The 19,450-nt window shown below is 39.1% G+C and overlaps 2 protein-coding genes across 5 annotated transcripts; one reads left to right on the top strand and one right to left on the bottom strand.

Moving 5' to 3' along the window:
- The first annotated feature begins 19 nt into the window (after positions 1–19).
- Positions 20–6,258, top strand: il12bb (interleukin 12B, b). 2 transcript variants are annotated; one of them, XM_086309091.1, is made up of 9 exons: positions 20–120; positions 3,632–3,725; positions 3,814–3,915; positions 4,103–4,279; positions 4,949–5,054; positions 5,154–5,323; positions 5,457–5,617; positions 5,723–5,841; positions 5,969–6,258. In XM_086309091.1, the coding sequence occupies exons 2-9, from the start codon at positions 3,632–3,634 to the stop codon at positions 5,994–5,996; spliced, it is 957 nt and encodes a 318-aa protein (XP_086165217.1). In that variant the 5' UTR covers positions 20–120; the 3' UTR covers positions 5,997–6,258. The 2 variants fall into 2 exon arrangements, with proteins under 2 accessions (XP_086165217.1, XP_086165216.1); XM_086309090.1 differs by lacking the exon at positions 20–120 and adding an exon at positions 2,980–3,112.
- Positions 6,259–7,208: 950 nt separating this feature from the next.
- On the bottom strand, positions 7,209–19,118 carry ublcp1 (ubiquitin-like domain containing CTD phosphatase 1). 3 transcript variants are annotated; one of them, XM_086309086.1, is made up of 11 exons: positions 18,964–19,118; positions 18,355–18,622; positions 17,884–17,975; positions 17,511–17,596; positions 17,300–17,415; positions 17,065–17,163; positions 16,660–16,697; positions 16,077–16,175; positions 12,744–12,860; positions 12,507–12,634; positions 7,209–8,706 (listed from the first exon to the last, which is right to left on the bottom strand). In XM_086309086.1, exons 2-11 carry the CDS (start codon positions 18,506–18,508, stop codon positions 8,679–8,681), a joined length of 957 nt encoding a protein of 318 aa, XP_086165212.1. In that variant the 5' UTR covers positions 18,509–18,622; positions 18,964–19,118; the 3' UTR covers positions 7,209–8,678. The 3 variants fall into 3 exon arrangements, with proteins under 3 accessions (XP_086165212.1, XP_086165213.1, XP_086165214.1); XM_086309087.1 differs by having other exon boundaries at positions 18,355–18,575; XM_086309088.1 differs by having other exon boundaries at positions 18,355–18,522.
- Between the last annotated feature and the right edge of the window lie 332 nt (positions 19,119–19,450).

Genomic DNA, 19,450 nt, shown 5'->3' with positions numbered 1-19,450 from the left:
TGTTTGTTTTCTTCGATCTCTCTTTCAGAATTTCATATTTCGATGAAGACTTGGGACATACTGGACTGATATGCCACAATACTTACACTTGCTACAACTCTGGGATTGCCTTTTAATAAGGTTTATGACTTGCTTAGTTTTTCCACTTCTTGCGTTTTAATTAAGGTGACTTCCTCACTCATTTTCTTTGCTTAATACATTACAAATATTACACGTCAAATGGTCTCACAATGTAATTGTTTGTAGATTGCATAGTATTGTGTAAATGGCCTGTATTTGTAAGGACCCCAAAGCGCTTTACACTACATTCAGTCACACACATTCACACACTGGTGATGGCAAGCTACATTGTAGTCACAGCCGCCCTGGGGCGCACTGACAGAGGCGAGGCTGCCAAACACTGGCACCACCGGGCCCTCTGACCACCACCAGTAGGCAACGGGTGAAGTGTCTTTCGCAAGGACACAACGACCGAGACTGTCAGAGCCGGGGCTCGAGCCAGCAACCTTCCAATTACAAGACGAACTGCCAACTCTTGAGCCACTATCACCCCTTGTGTATTCCCATGCACATAGCGTCATTTTAAAGTTACAAATAGGAAAAAATTATCTTGTATTTTGTGGCTAATATTGAAAGGAAAGGTTAAGGCTAAGGGCAAAAATTAACTTACTTTCTTTTTACTTGGTAAAATGAGCTGTGTGACATCCTCAATACCATTTTAAGCCTGAGTACTGAATTTACACATCATCACCTCCTATAAGTGTATTTTGCATCAGTTTTAATTTGAACAAAACCCTCAGAATGGTTTTAAAATGTCAAAACAACAACATTTGGCTTGTCTAATTTGTTTGGGCCTTTGGACAGGTGCTGTAGCCATTTCCATTATAAATGTCAGGCTAAAATAATCGCCTCCTGGCTTCAGTCACAAGTCAAGTCAAGTTGGCTTTATTGTCACTTCAACCATATACAATTTAACAGTACACAGTGAGGCGAAACAACGTTCCTCCAGGAACCAAGGTGCTACATGCAACATAAATTTACAACATAAATTAACAAAAAACACTAAACTAGCTAACTAAGAGGCCTAGTTAGCTGGCTAGCAGAGACAAGAACTAAGAGGCCTAGTTAGCTGGCTAGCAGAGACAAGAGGTCTCCATAATAATGTAATATAAGCTCCCAGAGCATTGTTTTTGTGCTGATGTTAATGCCGCGGGTGTTTTTGGAATTTTGCAAATTCTAAATCATATCTACAAATATAACAGCAGAGCACTACTGACTCTTACACACACATGTGCCTCAGCAACATCCCCCACATGTTCTGTAATTTCACGTGGTCAACCACTTTGCGGCTAAGTTGCTGTGCTTCCTAAATGTTTCCACTTTGCAATAATACCAGCTGATTGAGGGAAGCAATTTCACAAAATGACTTGTTACAAAGGTGGCAGCCTGTCACAGCGCCACACTTGAATCCAGTTAGCTCATTAGAACAACTCATTTTTTCACGAATGTAAAGGCAGACTGCTTGGCTTGATGGTTTTATGCTCTGCGGGATTGATAACACCTAAATTTAAGAGGGACTGTTTCTGTCCTTTGTTGTGTGATTACAATTCAGTAATATGTCTTATCAATCTTTAAAAAACTAAAATGTAGGATTCCCCAAAAGATCAAATTATAATTTCAGGATCTGACACTGATATATCCATGATAATCTAATCTGTTTTATCTGTCTAGTCTCTTTAACAGGAATAATACAGCACACTTAACAGCATAATACACACTAAGTTTTTCCTGTAGTCTCTTTTCTCTATAATTTCAACATCATTGTTTAAGCCCATTCATTTAGTCCTGGCAGAAACTGGAAGTTTTCTTGAAAAACCCAATTACGCAAGCATTGATTAATTGGATTTGTTTTTGAAAGAAGTGCTGCTAAGCGGCATTCCCACCTTGACAAAGACATACCTGCTATCATTCAGCTGGTATGAGGAAGGAATGCCAGCTGCCTCTCCACAATTCCTATAAAATACAAAGGAAGTTAAAGAGTTGATAAGCCACTTGTTTAATATTGAGAAAAGTCGCACCGTGCACACACACACACACACACAGGGAAGTGGATGTGGTGTAAGGTTAGTATGATATGACATTTTCAGTCCCCATAGAATACGAAATAGGATAGTGGTGGGGAAAAACCTTTTACTTAATTGAAGTGAGGGTCCAAGCAAGGAAATTGCATTTCCTTTCAAAACAGCATAAAACACACTCCCCTTGAGTCATCTGTTGCCTTTTTTTTTTAAATAAACAAAGGTTAATCAAAAGAAACCCCTATACCTATGTGTATTTATAGGAAAGGGTCTATGAGTTGTCATTACAGGTGCAACCACACAGGCATGCTTAAATGTTAGTGGTTATTTTGGAAAGAAAACGCTCTGCAGGTAACTTCCCAGATGTATACGTAAAAAAAAAAAGAAAATGCAACAGTGATTTTTCCATTTGGTCATTGCGTTTACAAAACTCATTCAGATAATCCTGTTTTGTTTTTTTGTTTTGTTTATAATCTGGGTTTTCTCCTTTATTTCGTTCCTGATGATTGTGTTCTCTTGACGCATTCTGTGGAAGCGTCCTTTTTCTTGTTCTTCTTTAGAAGTCCCATGACGGCTTTCTAGATTACCTGCTCCACTTTCAGTGGCGTATAACCATATTTAAACATTTTAGGGGTTGCAGTTCTGTTTTACAGAAGTTTCTGTATCATTAGTTGGCCTTACTTCCCCCCCAAAGTGGTTAGTGTGATCACACAATCATCAGATTACAGCATGGATTTTGTACCGAATGAATTGTCGTCTTCAACACAGCTAAATTAATCAAGCTTAACAAAAGAGGAGAGCCGGGTGGAAAGCTAGTGGTAATCCATTTATTTTGATCATTCATTAAATTTCCTTTCATGTGCAGTGTGGTCCATTGTCATCGTCATCATTGGTCAGGTATTAAAGAGTTCCTCTTTTGAGTGGGGATTTCTCAGCCTGACGTATAAATGCAGCTGCAGCTGCTGCCTTTACACAGACAAACACTGCTTACTGCATCTGGTTCCAGTGTGAAATTTTGAATCAAGTTTTGCAGGGTAAGATCTATTATATTCCATCTGATTGTCACAGATATTCAGGAGGAGGAATAATCTGCTCACTTTGGGTTATGTAAAAATCAAAAATTTAGGTATCTTGAAGTATGTTTAAAACTTCTTATATAATTGAAAACACTTTGAAAATGCTGTTGTACTGGTTCCCAAATTTGAGTTCTCATCCTTTGAAGGGTCAAAAAGGTTTTAGGAGGAACTATCTGATTTTTTTTTATATACTATTTCATTTGATATCTTCTAAAAAAAATTTATTAGATTTATTTTTTTAATTTTTACTAAACTAACAGATAGTTAAACTAAGGATATTTTCTCTGTAATTTTATTTGATTTTAATTAGTTTTCCAAGTTCACAATTCTTTTGTTGTTATTTTATTTTAGTTATCACTGCTTTGATTTAAAGGGTTAATTTTGTACTTGAGTATTTCACTTTTTTCAAGGTTTAAAAAGAAATATTTTTATTTGTTTATGTAAAAGAGTCCCATCACTTCCTTTCTTTTGTTACAGATGCATACATTTTTGCTCATGGTTGTGTGGGCTATACTGAGTGGCGCCCGCTCTGACACCCAGCAAGCAGATGTCGAGACACTCATGGATAATGGTATCTCCTTGTCTTTGAATATTCCTCCATGTTTTCATTTTTGTTTTTATTTCACCAACAGTAAAATCAATTTTTTTGCTTTACCTAGTTGTGGTCCTGAGGGTGCCCTCTTTTACGGGTAGCATGATTCACGTTCCTTTGACCTGCGGAGAAGCTTTTCAGAATGAGCCTGTGTTTTGGAAGAAAAATGGTAACGCAGCTTTTAATTCAATTCATTTTACTTATGTAAAGAAAAAGTCAAAGTCACAAGAACTTTCTTTTGCTTGTTTGCTCTATAGCTCATCAAGCTTTTGTTTATCCAGACGTCAAACTTTCCCGTTTGTCTCTTTATGGCTTTTTATGACCACATTGTAACAATGAACATGTCCGTGTCTCAGGTCAGGAGCTCAATCCTCCTCTGCAGGGGAACCAAGTCCAGGTCCTGGTGGAGGAGATGAAAGGAGGGAACTACACTTGCCACCTCAGTCCAAGTGGAGAATACCTGAACCACACTATGATCTTAATCCAGCTTAATCCAGACAACAGGACAGTCATATTGGAAAACAGAGAAGGAGGTAAGTTGAAAAAAAAAGAAAGAAGGAAGGAAAGGAGCAAAGGCAAAGAAAGAAGTGAAACGAGTAGGGGAGGGAGAACAAAGAAGGCATGCATGAAGGGAAAAGGGCAAAGAGCAGATTTTCTTTGACTGGATTTAGCCTCAGGCTTTCTCTGAAGAAGAAATGGTATTGATGGGACTGAACAGCTAAGATGATGGTCAGATAGGGATTTAGGATAAGAAAAAAAAAAATAGGGAAAGGGTGTAAGGGTGGGGTTCCAGAGCAGAAAACAGAAACTGGATCAAAGGATCACCATTAGTAGTGTCAAAGGAATTTTAATAGAGAAGATGAGGGAAAAGAACAACACAGTGAGCAGGCTTTATATTAGGCCCATCATCACATTGTTAGTGCTCATGTTTCAGCTTTGTAAATCTCAAACATTAAGTTTCTGCAGTTTTGTGCTATGAGGCAATGTTTTCCTGTGATGGAACAAAACCTTAAAGTTGAAGAGGCAGCTACAAAGCTTTTTTTCTCGTTTACAGCAATTATATCAATGCCCTGAGTGATTTATTTGTGTTTACTCGATGGGATCTAGAAGAACAATGAAACACTACAAGTGTAAGCTACACTGTTCATAAGAACATTAAACAAAAGAGAGGGAGGGGACTGACAGTAATTCTGTTGCTCCAGGTCACATCCACTGCTCGGCACCAAACTATACAGGATTCTTTCACTGCTCCTGGAAAAGAACAGCGCTCAGATCTGATGCCAGTGTGGTTTTGGTTAAGGCTGAACGGTAAGGACAAAGACAATGCATAGCATACTTTGGTTGGGTGCTGGTGTGGAGGAGGTGCTCTAGATAGTATTTTAACATCAACTTATATTTATATTCCAGTTTTACCGAAGATATCCCCTGTGAGCTGGATGCTGATGCATCAGGGGTTCGCTGCCAGGATGCCCACTGCCCATACAAAGAGGAGCAACATCGCATTTCCTTCACCGTTTACATACGCAGCCATGCTCGTTTGGAGACCTACACAAAGTCTTTCTACCTGAGAGAAATCGGTAAGTTTGTTTTTGTGTATTTTAGCGTATGAAAAGTAACTTTCTTAGTCATCGTGCCGTGATTTCCTCTCTCCATTCTCTTTCTTTTTTAACCTTTGCCCACCTCATTTCTCTCCCTCCCAACTCAATAAAGTGAGACCGTCAAAACTCCCTAACCTGCACATCAGTGATGGGAAGGTGTTCAGCTGGGACTACCCTGATACTTGGGAGAAACCCTGCAGCTTCTTTGGCCTACAGTTTGAGGTCAAGCTGGTGCACAGTGGACATCCCTGCAACAGTGACAATCAAATAATTGTAATTAATACACGTACATCTATACACCAGATTCATATCTCTTTGCTGATGTCCAGTTTAGTCGAGGTTTCTTTGTCTTTATTAAGTCGCCTCTTCTTTGTGCAGAATATCACCACTGATACAACCAAATATGAGGTTGGCGTTAAGACCAAGAAGTATGTTTTCTGTGTGCGAGCTCAGGACAAGTTCACCAGAGGGCCGTGGAGCCACTGGAGTCAGTGCACGTAAGTGTATTGATTTTTATTTATTTATTTTTTGCTAATTCTGTTCCTGTGCAAGGATTCACACTATTTACAAATCATTGTATACTGACTGATCCAATCTGTACTGTTTTGTTCTTTTTACCAACAGAGTGAACAAACATAACGTGGCATGCTAAGCGTTAGCCGCTGGACTCTGCTGCCGCACCAGAAAGAGGAAAACAGTTTTTAAAAATATTGTAATTCAGAAGGAAAAAAAAATGGTCTAATACATTTTTTCAAGTGATGCACAACATATGAAGCTGTGCTTCAGGAGTGAATGTATACCTGTACAGTATTTATTCATCCCTCTTCATCCTCATTCGTTATGTCTGTGGAACTACAGAACAATGTTACAATAATGATTTGTACTGTGATTGAAATGAATTAGTATTTCCTTCATGCCCTTTTTAACTTATTTATATCTGTTCAGAATGTTTCTCAACATTTTATAATAAATTAATGAACATGTCAGTTTATTGTATTTTCTTTCATTTTATAACAGGGCATCTCAAAATGTATTTGAATCCCATGGGTTATCTATAGTAATGACGAGTTTATTTTGAGTGCAGAACATACAAAAGATGAAAAATGCACTGACAAACTAGAAAAAACACAAAATCATAAAACTAAAGTACTTGTACATATTTGCATATTTTATATTCTGATATTGTGCGAGTTGCATGTGTATTCACTCATCATGTGGCTACGCGAGACAAAAATAGGTAATAACAATGACAACAGTAGGAAAATAATAGTCAGTAATAATACTGAAAAAATATTTATGACATTAGGGGGCGATCATGGCTGTGGGGCGATCGTGGCTCAAGAGTTGGGAGTTTGCCTTGTAATCGGAAGGTTGCCGCTTCGAGCCCCGGCTTGGACAGTCTCGGTCGTTGTGTCCTTGGGCAAGACACTTCACCCGTTGCCTGCTGGTGGTGGTCAGAGGGCCCGGTGGCGCCAGTGTCCTGCAGCCTCGCCTCTGTCAGTGCGCCCAGGGTGGCTGTGGCTACAATGTAGCTTGCCATCACCAGTGTGTGAATGTGTGTGTGAATGGGTGGATGACTGGATGTGTAAAGCGCTTTGGGGTCCTTATGGACTAGTAAAGCGCTATATAAATACAGGCCATTTACTATTTAAATGAAGGGGAGGCACTAGAAACCATGGTGTTTTGGGAGGTGCCATTATTGGCCAGGTCGTTAGTGTCTACGTTCTTTATTCAATGAATTATCTTTTATCTTTTATGGTGTTCGTGGTGTACAAGTTATGAACAGGAAGTAATGAAATGTTTCTAACTGTAAAAGATTAACTCGTTTTTAACTACCTCAGGAATGTAGAACAGTACAAGCAAGCGAGGTACAAAAAAAGGTTTATTTTCCTATTTACAGCCACAATTTTGTCGATGAAATGAAGAAAACACACAAAAAAGGCAGAGCTCAAGAAATGAAAAGAAACTGAATTTCCAGGGACTGCTTGACATATCATATAGCTTATGTTTCCAGAGCTTCAGCTTCATAAAATGAGGCCCACCTTAATAAGTAGTGAAATGTGTAAAAACCCACTTTAGTTACAAAAGAGAAAAAAACAAAACACACAATTAAAAAAATGTGCTATCCAGTTCTTGTATTCTCATCACCTTTAGTTGGTTCATTGACATTTGGATGTTCCAGAAACATTTCAATGAAGAGCTGTCACGATCTCACGAGCATCAACGAAATAAAACCTATGCTTTATGTCCGTTCGAGTGTTGCGTCCTGTGACGTAACAGAATCAGCATGCACAGAAAAACATGAATACGTTTCTGGACATGTATGCACATGAATATCCAGCCATGGAAGCCTGACTGTAATATGCATGTACAGAATGTAAATAACAAAAAACAGGCCTGTTTGTAGTGACCACCTACAGACACGTAACAAATGGTGTCACACTTGTTCACTAAAGCCACTGTTTTGATGAAATATTTTAGCTAGCCAGTTCTAAGACCAACAGATTTTGGTCTCTCAGTAGTTTTTAGAATTGCTGCATACGTCTGCATGTGCAGGCTGCTGTTATTTGTTTGACGCTCACAAAACTTCCAGACGTTCCAACTTTTCACTTCATTTATTACAAATCAAACAGACAATCCAAATACTACATAAAAAAACACGTTAAATTACCAGGATATCCTCGCATACTGAAAACACTTTCAATGGTTATGTAACTTCATTTTGCTTATTTGTTTCTTTTCGCTCTTTAGCTTTTTGCGGTCAGTCTCTTTGAAGGCAGGCTACTGACCTTAACTATAATGAAATTAGATTTGTATCTTCTCCTACTCACTTGGTACAGCAGAGAGGCTTGATAGAGTATTTTTTACTGGTAATCAACTTAACACATCTGCTACTATTCACCCATCTAAAATACCAAGCAGGTGTAAAAGATCTCGAATACTTTCAGGAAATAGTGGACCTCAGTTATCTATATTAAACCCTTGTTGACCACCATGAGTAAACAGGTGAGCTGGAGTCTGTGACATTAAATCAGTGTGGTCTCAAACAGGATTTTTTTTCCCACAATGCACCTTGCACACTGATAGTAACTGTAAACAATATTTGAACAAACAAATGTTCCAGACTAAGAGAAGGCAGAGAACATGCAGATATATAAACTGGGAAGCCCGTCTCAGTCCTGAGGTTTTGACCTTGTGTGTAATTGTAGGGTTAGTGTTGGACTTTTAGTGAGGTTTGGTATGAAGGACTTTATGTTTGTTCTTGTGTTTGACAAGCGGATGATGCATTGGTTGCATCCACTCCAAGTCTTTGCGCTGATAATATAGTCCCTCCTCAGTGGTGCTGCCTCTTAGATAGGTACCTGCAGAAACAAACAGGCACACATTCAGCGCATATTTTAAACACATTCAGTTGAGTTCATGTTGATTTGGGGAAATGTACAAATGACACTGGGACACAACATTAAAAATGAGTAACTACATAATGGAAGAACATTTAAAGCCTTTACCATGTACTAGAGATGGACTGATCTGATATTACGTATTGGTATCGGTCCGATACTGACCTAAATTACTGGATCGGATATCGGAGAAAAATAAAAAATGTAATCCGATCCGAAGTATCACAAAATCACCTCACAAAACGTGCTACTTGGCGTAACTCAGCTCGGCGCATCGGAGCAGTATCTGTCACGTGATAGAGCGGCTGTTGTCTGCGAGACCTGTTGGCGGTCTGTTGGAGCATTTGGAGCCTCGCTACATGCTTCCTAACCGTGGCATTTCATCTCAGCGAAAACTATCCCACAGAAGCAAAGCAAGTGTGTAAGTTCATCCCTGAATGTTTGCATAGTATTTCCACGTTACGCTTAACAACTGATGTATTGAGCCACAGCTGGACTGGCCATCGGAGTTCCATATTGAGGTGAAAAGGAAGCGATTTGTCCCGTACTTCAGCTAGAATTCAAAAATAGACACAAAGCTGGAGTTATTCTGTCTTTGCTGCACAGTTGCATCTACTTCTCTCATTCACTTCCCCTTCCTCTCCTGTTATTACTTCAAACATGAAACTGATCAATGATCAGCTGATCGGCTTTTCTGCCGCAAGTCCTGTCTTTCTTGTTTGTTTATCGCCCACTTTGCGCTACAAAGAGGAGACCAGCGGATAAACAACAGCAGCACGTTTAAGCGTGATAAGCTGTTGTTAGAATGTATTTAATATTAACTTTGTAGTATCAGCTGATGTTTGCTGGAGCCACAGCTGTAAAAGCTGCTGGTCATGATATCCGTTTGGATATGTGGTGAGAGGGAAACATGAAGATGAAACCAGGAGATGTCCTTACTGAATCATCAGAGCTGAACAGGTGATGGAAAAACAGGTTTACCTTTTAGGTGACATGAATGAGTTGAAGGGAAGTTATGAACTGTTTCTGAGAGACAAATAACACCAGGATCCTTTTCTAGGTAGCTGACGGCTGGTAACTGTGCAGGGGCGGGTCTAGCAAAGTTTTGTCGGGGGCCAGGTTGGGCATTAACAGGGAAAGGGGGCCACAAAGAAATACTTTTCTTTGTTATGTCCTTTAAAAACTTTGAATAAATAATTATCTGAATCTTACAACAAAAGTGGTCATCTGATTAAATGTATAGAAATCCATTATTGTATATAGTAACTAATAAGTCTAATATACACCCTAATAAGCTATAGTACTTTTTCCTTTGGGAAGGTACCATCTGTGCAGTCTGCAATTCTGTTGAAGAAAGATGTTGAATCTATTTAAATATTGTAGAAAAATAATTGATTTCTGTGCATTTGTTTTACACTTGCATTAAATTAAAGTTGATTACATCAATTAAGGGCGGGGGGCGGTTCCTGAATATTTTTGCTGGGAGTTGGCAACCCTATTAGTTAGGTTGCTTAATATTCCCACTAAGTTGACCACAACATATTACTCAAACGACTGGAGAACTGGGCAGGTCTTTCAGGAACTGTACTAAACTGGTTCAAAACATACTTAGAAAACAGGAAATACTTTGTATCAATAGGTAACTTCACATCTGAGCAGACAAGTATCACATGTGGAGTTCTCCAAGGTTCCATCTTGGCACCCCTTCTGTTTAACATTTACATGCTCCCACTGGCACAGATTATAAAGAACAACAAAATAAACTATCATAGCTATGCAGATGACACACAAATATATATCACAATGTTACCAGGAGACCGAGGCCCTGTACAGGCTCTTGGTAAATGCATTGAGGAAATTAATGACTGGGTTGTGCCACAATTTTCTCCAGCTAAATAAAAACAACTGAAGTAATAGTCTTTGGTGCCAAAGAAAAACAATTACAGGTCACCAGAGAACTTCAATCTATACATCTAAAAACCACAAACCAGGCGAGAAATTTGGGTGTAGTGATGGATGCAGACCTAAACTTAGAAAAACACATTAAGACAATAACAAAGTCAGCTTACTATCACCTCAAGAATATTTCAAGGATAAAAGATCTGATGTCTCAACAGGACCTGGAAAAACTAGTCCATGCATTCATCTTTAGTAGGCTGGATTACTGTAACAGCATCTTTACAGGTCTACCTAAAAAAAATCAGTCAGACAACTACAGCTCATTCAGAACTCTGCTGCTCGAGTCCTCACTAAGACCAAAAAAGTGGACCACATCAGTCCAGCTCTGAGGTCTTTACACTGGCTGCCTGTCCGTCAGAGGATAGACTTTAAAGTTCTGATGCTGGTCTATAAAGCTCTGAATGGTTTAGGACCAAAATACATCAGTGACCTCCTGACCCAGTATGAACCTTCCAGATCCCTCAGGTCATCTGGATCCGGTTTTTTATCAGTTCCCAGAGTCAGAACCAGACGCGGACAAGCTGCATTCAGCTTTTATGCTCCTTATATCTGGAACAAACTCCCAGAAAGCCTCAGATCAGCTGAAACACTCAGTTTATTTAAATCCAGGTTGAAGACTCACTTATTCTCAGCTGCATTTAAATGAAGCACCAAATCCGCACTTAAGCTTAGATTTCAAAACTTACATTTTAACTACTGATTTTATCTACTGTTCTGATTTTACCTGTTTTGATTTTGGATTTTATATACTGTTTTGTTTGTTTGTTTGTTTTAATCAATTTAAAATCATTGTTTTTGTTTCTAATGTCTCTGTAAAGCACTTTGAATCACCTTGTTGTTGAATTGTGCTATACAAAAAAACTTGCCTTGCCTTGCTTGCTTACTCTTTAAAATACCAGAATATGGAGGATGGTGTAGGTTTAAATTTATTAGATTGATCAGTGTTGCTGAACTATAAAATGTTTTGGGTTGAGTGTATTTTTTGCATACAGGTATAACAGAATAGCTTCAGTCTCTTGTTTTTTAAAACTTGAGTATGAACTTATACAAAATGCAGCAAGATATTTATATTAAAAAACAGTTTTATTGATTACAAAATACGCTATATCGGATTCATATCGGTATCGGCAGATATCCAAATCAAATTTATGATATCGGAATCGGTATCGGACATTAAAAAGTGGTGTCGTGCCATCTCTACCACGTACCATGTACAGCACAAACAAATTATATCATAAGTTGAACAGTCGATGAAATAACCAACCATGTACAGTCCTACGGCATCACAGATAACAAAAATAAAGCTAAGAATGGACACAACAAAGTGCAAAGGGGAAATTTGCACTGAGATCTCACCTTTTAACCTTTCCATCACAACTGTAAATAAGAAAGAGCTCAACACTGATCCCTGATGTAACTCTACCCCGACCCTAAACTCATCTGTAATTCCTACTGCACACCTCAACACTGTTTCACAAATTTCTTGCCACTGGTGAGTTCCTCATTGAGTACCACAGTTACTTTCTTTGCTTGGGATGCAAAAGTCTCCTTCTTACTTTAGATTGTGTTCATTTATCCCCAGAATTGGATGCATTTTTTAGGATGAATTTTATACTTTAAATAATCTGAAATCAAGTAAAATTTAAGTAAGATTCATGTGTGTGTTGGCATTAGATGTTATTTTTTAATATATCTAGTATTTTCTTGTAAATGGCTGTTCAGGTCTAGCAGGTGCTGTGGGTTTGAAGTATGCAACTACAACTATGCAAATGATACTGTTTAGCTTTTCAATGAGTGCGTACCTCTCCCAGTGTTTGTGGTTGAGTCCACTGAAGTCGTCAAGCTTGGCGATTTCTTTGAGGTATTGAGACAGTTTATACAGCTCTCTGTCCCGCTCCCTGTTGAGGTGGGCCTTCATGAAGGGTCGGATCTAACACAAATTCACAACAACAAATAAAGAGACAGCTTCATTAAGATCTGTAGTTTATTGTACCAAAAGAAGAGAAAAATGGTCAAGATAATTGTATGAACTAACCAACCTTAAGTCCATTCTGTGGGTTCATAAGAAAGTTTCTTCCAATGTCGTCAAACATAATGGTGTTCTTCCTGTTATAAAATTCTCCGTACTTCCCCCATATCACACCTAAGGGCTTCACCTGCGGAAGCCATAAAATAGATTAAATCAGTGCCATGATGTTTGCACAAAGCAGTAAATGTCCTCCACAAACATCATGAAAAAGAGGTATTCAAGCACATTACAACATGTCGTCACGGCGCGTGCAGTCACACCTAGAGTGCTAAATGACTTACCAGAATGTAAACAAACAAAAAAAACCCCAAACAACAACGATGTGATACATGTCACCTAGGACCATAAGCCAGAAACATTCCCGAGAATTTACATAGTTACTTAGCAAGCACGACGTGTATACAACTTTATCTAGTGACAAATCTCTGACAAAGAGATATCACCACTCTTATAAAATAAAATAATTTATATACTCAATAGCCTGCAGATAGGTGGAGAAAACAGAAACTTTTGCACATAGACCTGGGGCTAGATGTAGGGGTGATTATTTTAAATATGATTAGCATCCAGGAGGGTCTTTCAAATTTATCCTCACGACAAATCCATATTATATATGTGCTTCCCATTTGACACCCCAAGACTCACATATGTTTTCATGCACAGTAATCTTATTTAATGAAGTTATGAAAAATTATACCTTCATACTATGATTTACTTATCTTTTTTTCAGGCCCTTGAAGTACAGAGGGGTGGTTCTTTTTAATATTCAATTGTTCCAGCAGTTTTAAGCCAAATCATCTGAAGCGCACTACCAAAATCCTGCTTAGGTAAATGGTGAATGAAATGGGTTTTATATCGCGTGTGTGTGTATAACCTGCTCTGAGCATCAACATCGTGGCCTATATCATAGTCTGACAAACTAAGCTGGACAAGCTTAATGCCTAAGATGTCAAGTAATAGAGACAGGCATTGACTGTTTTATCTCGTCTGATGATTCACTGGAGAAAACAAAAAAAGTACATTCCAAAGAGCGTTATCACCACATGGTGTTTAGTTGAAACAAGTGACAGCATATCTATTTTTTTTTACCACCAAACTCGTCTTCTATTCGTGATTTCTTTCTGCGTCAAAATTATTTGGACACTTTCTACTGTAACTGTGAAATAGAGAAACAGCATTTGCGTTCACATGTTCAAAAAATAATTTGTACAATGAAACAAATTAAGGTCCTGAAGATGTAAAATGTATTTTCCCTTTTACTCAGTTTACTAAACTAGAGGGGGGAAAAGCAATTTGCTGCGACACTCATGATCATCTATTGACTCATTCTCAGATATTGAGCTCTGAGAGAGTGCTCAAAGGCATCAACGGGAGCATCAGGCTAAGGACAGCCTGGACAGAATGAGAACAAATTTCCTGACCTGGTTTGATGTATTTTCCATTTTGGCTGTTTATTTCTGCAGCTCAAACTACTTTAAGCTATTTTTCATTATCTAAAATGTAACACATTTTAAGAAGGGTTTTTTAAAAATAATTTCTGTATCAAGTGTGGTGCATATCCTTTGTGAAAGCACCAATTATAAACCAGTGAAGGTTTCCAGATCCAAGGTTTCACATTGTTGACTCATCACATGGAATTTCCACCTGCAGTGACTTTATGACACCAGCTAAGATGACAGGGCATGTTGCTCATGACATCATTAAAGGGTGGAAGTTAGGGTACGTTCATACTGCAGGTCTTAATGCTCAATTCCGATTTTTTTGTCTGCTCGTTCACACTACAAATAAAATGCGACCAGTAAACGTGCTCTAGTGTGAACCCTCAAAGCGGCCCGCATGCGCAAAAGAAGACGTCACACACAACGCGCTGTTTAGACCCAGACCAAACAATATTGTTTGACTGATGGCCCTTAATATAAAGACTTCGGACTTTACGTTTCCCAATTTTTGCTTTAAGTTATTTTGTTATTTACATAATAATGTAAATATGGTAAATGGTAAATGGCCTATATTTGTATAGCGCTTTACTAGTCCCTAAGGACCCCAAAGCGCTTTACATATCCAGTCATCCACCCATTCACACACACATTCACACACTGGTGATGGCAAGCTACATTGTAGCCACAGCCACCCTGGGGCGCGCTGACAGAGGCGAGGCTGCCGGACACTGGCGCCACCGGGCCCTCTGACCACCACCAGTAGGCAACAGTTGAAGTGTCTTGCCCAAGACACTTCAACCTTGGGCAAGACACCTAATAATGATCCTTATTGCTGTTTTAGAGGAGCGGTGCTGCAAAGGATACTTGCAGATTTCTGTCAGAATCTGCAGATTATACAGTATAAATAAAATGTTCACGTTTCTCCAACGTTGTCTTCCCAACAGTTTCACTGACATCTACGCTGGATGGCCAGGAAGCATTTGCGATGTCTTATCGGGCGCTTCTCCGGCACTGATAATTGGCGTCTGTCTTGTGTCAGTGACGTAAAAGACGGATTTAATGCGACATGACCGTCCAAACAGCAGTCGCTTTCTAAAACATCGGATATGTATCGGATTCAGTACCACACATGAAAGTGACCCAGATCGGATTTGAAAATATCGGATTTGTGCCGTTCACACTGTCATAACATGATCGGATATGTGTCGCATAGGGTCAAAAAAATCAGATTTGATGCGCTTTCGCCTGCAGTGTGAACATAGCCTTAAACTTTCAAAACCAAACCTTTGTGCATGTTGTGTACATGTGTAGCTCTCTCTCTCTCACTCACTCCTTGAGTAAACAGAACCTCCTATTTAACATTTGGAGATTGCTACAATATGACTGTAGTGTGTGTGATTAGGTGAATGATGCTGTAGGAAAAAGCACTTTGAGTGGTCAGTTAGGGCAGAAAAACATTTGACCATGAAACTGTCTGTCACAGTCATGTGATGCTTGCAGTTTACCCAAAATGCCTTTTTGAGGATCATCTGAAAATAGATACTACCAATACTAATGCGTGTTTCTGTTATTCAGTATGACAAACATTAAATTCTTGGAGATGTTCCCTCTGAAACTATGATATATTCTATAATATCAATGCTCAGATTTAGTTATAGAAATAATGCTGAACAAAAATTAGATTATGGCTTTAGATAATGACACTAAGATTGGATACAAATTTGATTTTCTTGCAGTGTTATGTTCAATGACCCATTAACTGCCAGAATGAATAACGCTTAAACCTAAAATAAATCCAAATATATTATAAATCATTTCTTCTTCTGTGAAAGATATGTCCAAAGCATTGATGTGTGACCACAACAGTGACACAGGCCAATATTTTAAACAGCAAGTGTACCAACCTCCACAACTCCTCTCTTTGGGGTGTGTACCGTAATCATGGCCCCACTGTCCAGCATGAACGTAATCTTGTAATTAGGGTTGTCTGTCACTCCCAGCTCCTACACACACACACACACACACACACACACACACACAGTGGTGTTATCTTCTGATCAATCTACACTCATATAATGTATGCCAACTTGGTTAACACTGCCACCTTTTGGCAACAAAATGTACAGGATAATAAAAGAAATGGTAAATAATAATAATAATGGATTGGATTTATATAGCGCTTTTCAAGGCACCCAAAGCGCTTTACAATACCACTATTCATTCACTCTCACATTCATACACTGGTGGAGGCAGCTACAGTTGTAGCCACAGCTGCCCTGGGGCAGACTGACAGAAGCGAGGCTGCCATATCGCGCCATCGGCCCCTCTGGCCAACACCAGTAGGCAAGTAGGGTAAAGTGTCTTGCCCAAGGACACAACGACCAGGACAGAGAGCCCAGGGATCGAACCGGCGACCTTCCGGTTACAGATGCGATTCCCAACCCCCTGAGCCACGGTAAAGAAATAAGAAATAAGAGAAGTACTTGCCTTCATTTTTGCATCAATCCATTTCATACTTGTAGCAGCTTAAAAGAGAAAACACATTATGTGTGTTAATTAGTAATGAATTAAATCATGAAAGAAAAAAATAACAATTAAACACAACACAATGTCTACACACACCCAAGCACAAGAGGCATCTCAGTGAGAGGACGCGGTTCTCCAAACACATACTGGACGTTTAATTGGGTATTTACCACAATTACAAAAATGGGCGAGCTCAGTCTCTTTTTTGGTTGGTTTTTTTGTTCTTCTTGGTGGATCAGATGCTCAATTTGGGCCAAAACATCAGGAATTAACTAGACAGACATACTTATACAAAAACCCCACACTCTAACACAAAAGCAATGAACCACTGCCACAGACAAGGGAAAGAGACGGACAGATACGTACACCAAATTACAATATCGTAGTCCTCATAGGCTGATGTCAGGAACTCGTGAAGGTAGGGTCTCATCAGCTCCTGACCCGTTTCTGCACATGACTTGTGATCTGAACACACACAGTATTATTGTATGGGTGTCCATGGTAAAACAAGCAGCTGATAAACAGACAGTAACTGCAAAGCCTCCTCTTTTGTTTCTTGCAAAGCATCTTATTAAAGAGACACATGATGATATCAACTCACCAAACAGTGTGTAGTCCACATCCAGAACCAGGAGCCTCTTGCCTTCTCTAGGAGGGTTTAGTTCCTCTACCTTGTACTCTTTGACTCTTCTAGCTATTTTTGCCAGGTTCTCCTCTCTGAAGACATAAAACAATATTTGTTTCTCAAATGCACCCACACATCCACACACAAAGACAGGTTTCCTTCAACAATTTCTAAAATTCTGACAGACCTGTTCTCCACTTCAATGACCTCCTCCTCAATGTCAAAATCATTGACAACGTCATCATTCTCTGGTGGAGGGGCTAAAACGTCTTCCTTCACGAAACAAAATATGTGCACGGTTAAAACTGTATCAGTCAGTACATTATACCCATAGCATATATCCCTCAAAAATGTCAACGGCTGTCAGATCTTCACCTAAACAACCATTTTCTGATCCATTAATCAAAGCTAGCTGATTCCAAAATCCTGACTAAACAGATTATTTACAAGTTACCCCTCACCTCTCTTGTCTAGTAAACCTGAACACTAGCCAGGCACACAGTCCTTCTATAATAGTTCCAGCCAGATATATATTTTTTTCATTTTCTCTATCCACCTACCAGACTCTCCTCTCTGGTACCCATCATCATGATCTTGGTATTAGGCTTCAACTTCAACGAGCCCAGCTTCATCTCATCCTCTGCTGGTTTACCTGAGGGCAAGATGAAAGGGAAAGGAACAGAAAATATATAGAGAGAGAAATTCTGAAAATCATATTAAGAGCATGCATAACTTTTATAAAATTATATATATAAAATAAAATAATTTATATACTCAATAGCCTGCAGATAGGTGGAGAAAACAGAAACTTTTGCACATAGACCTGGGGCTAGATGTAGGGGTGATTATTTTAAATATGATTAGCATCCAGGAGGGTCTTTTATGTAGACTGCACAATTAAATAAAAGCACAAGATGAAATGTCCTTTGGTCTCACACTTGGATTGGACTTCATATAGCATTATTTACACTAACTAGCGCAGAAATCAGAATACTTCAAAAATCAGGTACTTATCATTGACATCATCTCACCTTTGACCTTGAGTCCCAGGAGTTTCTGTCTCTCTGGCAGGACCCCAGTCAAGGTCTTGATGGACTGTTTCAGGTCCAACACCGTGTCTTCCTCAGACAGAGAACTGATGAAGTATTCCTGACCTCCCCACTTAATGATAACCGACACCGACATGACTCTTCGGTGCTCTTCACACACACATACACACGACTGCAGCTGAAGTCAGGTATGCACGCGCACCCTAAGCAAAAAATTTCCAGCAACAATAACAAACATGCACGCGCACACCTTGCAGAAAGGGAGAGACGGGCAAATTCAAAGGAAAGGTGTTAGGATGCCACCATGTAACTGGCTGGAGCTCGACTTAAAACAAACAAGAGCAGCTTGTGATAAAACAGAGAGCCAAACGGGACATTACTATTGTTAAGCAGGTGATGGTACGTCTGGCTATTTCAAGACACAACGGCCAAATGCCACCTAATCAGCTCAGACACTGTGTGACTGTCCCTGATGCTGATATTTATAGCACAAGGTTGCTAACACTGACTAGCAACGATGTAAACACGCCGGGTTTAACAGCCAGCTCGCGAACATTAACTGACTGAGCTCCGCGGTCTGCTCACTCTTACCTGGTAGCACAAACTAACATGTAATGCTTGGCACACACTGTCAAATTTCCTCATAAAGTTGAATGAATGAACTGAGTTGGCCGTTCAATTTCATTCAGCGGGAGCCTCACACACCGCTGCTCTCTTCCTGGCGTCACGAATCTTTCCGGTAGTGACGTAATTGAAAAAGGAGGCTTTGTTGCTATAGTGACTAAAGCCGTTACTTTAAAATACAATCCTTTGAATTGTGTATATATATATATATATATATATATATATATATATATATATATATATATATATATATGCCATAATAAATATTTCAGCTATATTCAAAATAAAACTGGACAATTAGAACTGTCCAGTATCTAATTGTCACGGTTCAATGACTGACCACTACCTTATGCTATGCATTATGTATCTTGATACAAGTCTAATTTCACAGCAGGAAACACATTATGATTTACCATGGTCTAGAATCAGAATCAGAAATTGTTTAGTTACAGAT

This window comes from Aulonocara sp. 'chitande type north' Nkhata Bay, linkage group LG10 (genome assembly GCF_057382095.1).
Source record: "Aulonocara sp. 'chitande type north' Nkhata Bay isolate Kocher_YH1m ecotype deep benthic linkage group LG10, A_spYH_male_GT1.1, whole genome shotgun sequence".
Taxonomy (NCBI): domain Eukaryota; kingdom Metazoa; phylum Chordata; class Actinopteri; order Cichliformes; family Cichlidae; genus Aulonocara; species Aulonocara sp. 'chitande type north' Nkhata Bay.
The sequence above is the reverse complement of the archived record's forward strand: the minus strand, read 5'-3'. Positions and strand labels throughout refer to the sequence as shown.

What these genes read in the sequence shown, in the direction of transcription:
- il12bb (XM_086309091.1), top strand. Translation starts at nt 3,632, where the DNA reads ATGCATACATTTTTGCTCATGGTTGTGTGGGCTATACTGAGTGGCGCC. An exon ending in TTTCTACCTGAGAGAAATCG is followed by an intron (nt 5,324 to 5,456) that starts GTAAGTTTGTTT and finishes AACTCAATAAAG; the next exon opens with TGAGACCGTCAAAACTCCCT. An exon ending in AGCCACTGGAGTCAGTGCAC is followed by an intron (nt 5,842 to 5,968) that starts GTAAGTGTATTG and finishes TTTTACCAACAG; the next exon opens with AGTGAACAAACATAACGTGG.
- ublcp1 (XM_086309086.1), bottom strand. Translation starts at nt 18,508, where the DNA reads ATGTCGGTGTCGGTTATCATTAAGTGGGGAGGTCAGGAATACTTCATC. An exon ending in CTACGATATTGTAATTTGGT is followed by an intron (nt 16,698 to 17,064) that starts GTACGTATCTGT and finishes TTCTCTTTTAAG; the next exon opens with CTGCTACAAGTATGAAATGG. An exon ending in ACCCACAGAATGGACTTAAG is followed by an intron (nt 12,635 to 12,743) that starts GTTGGTTAGTTC and finishes AATTTGTGTTAG; the next exon opens with ATCCGACCCTTCATGAAGGC.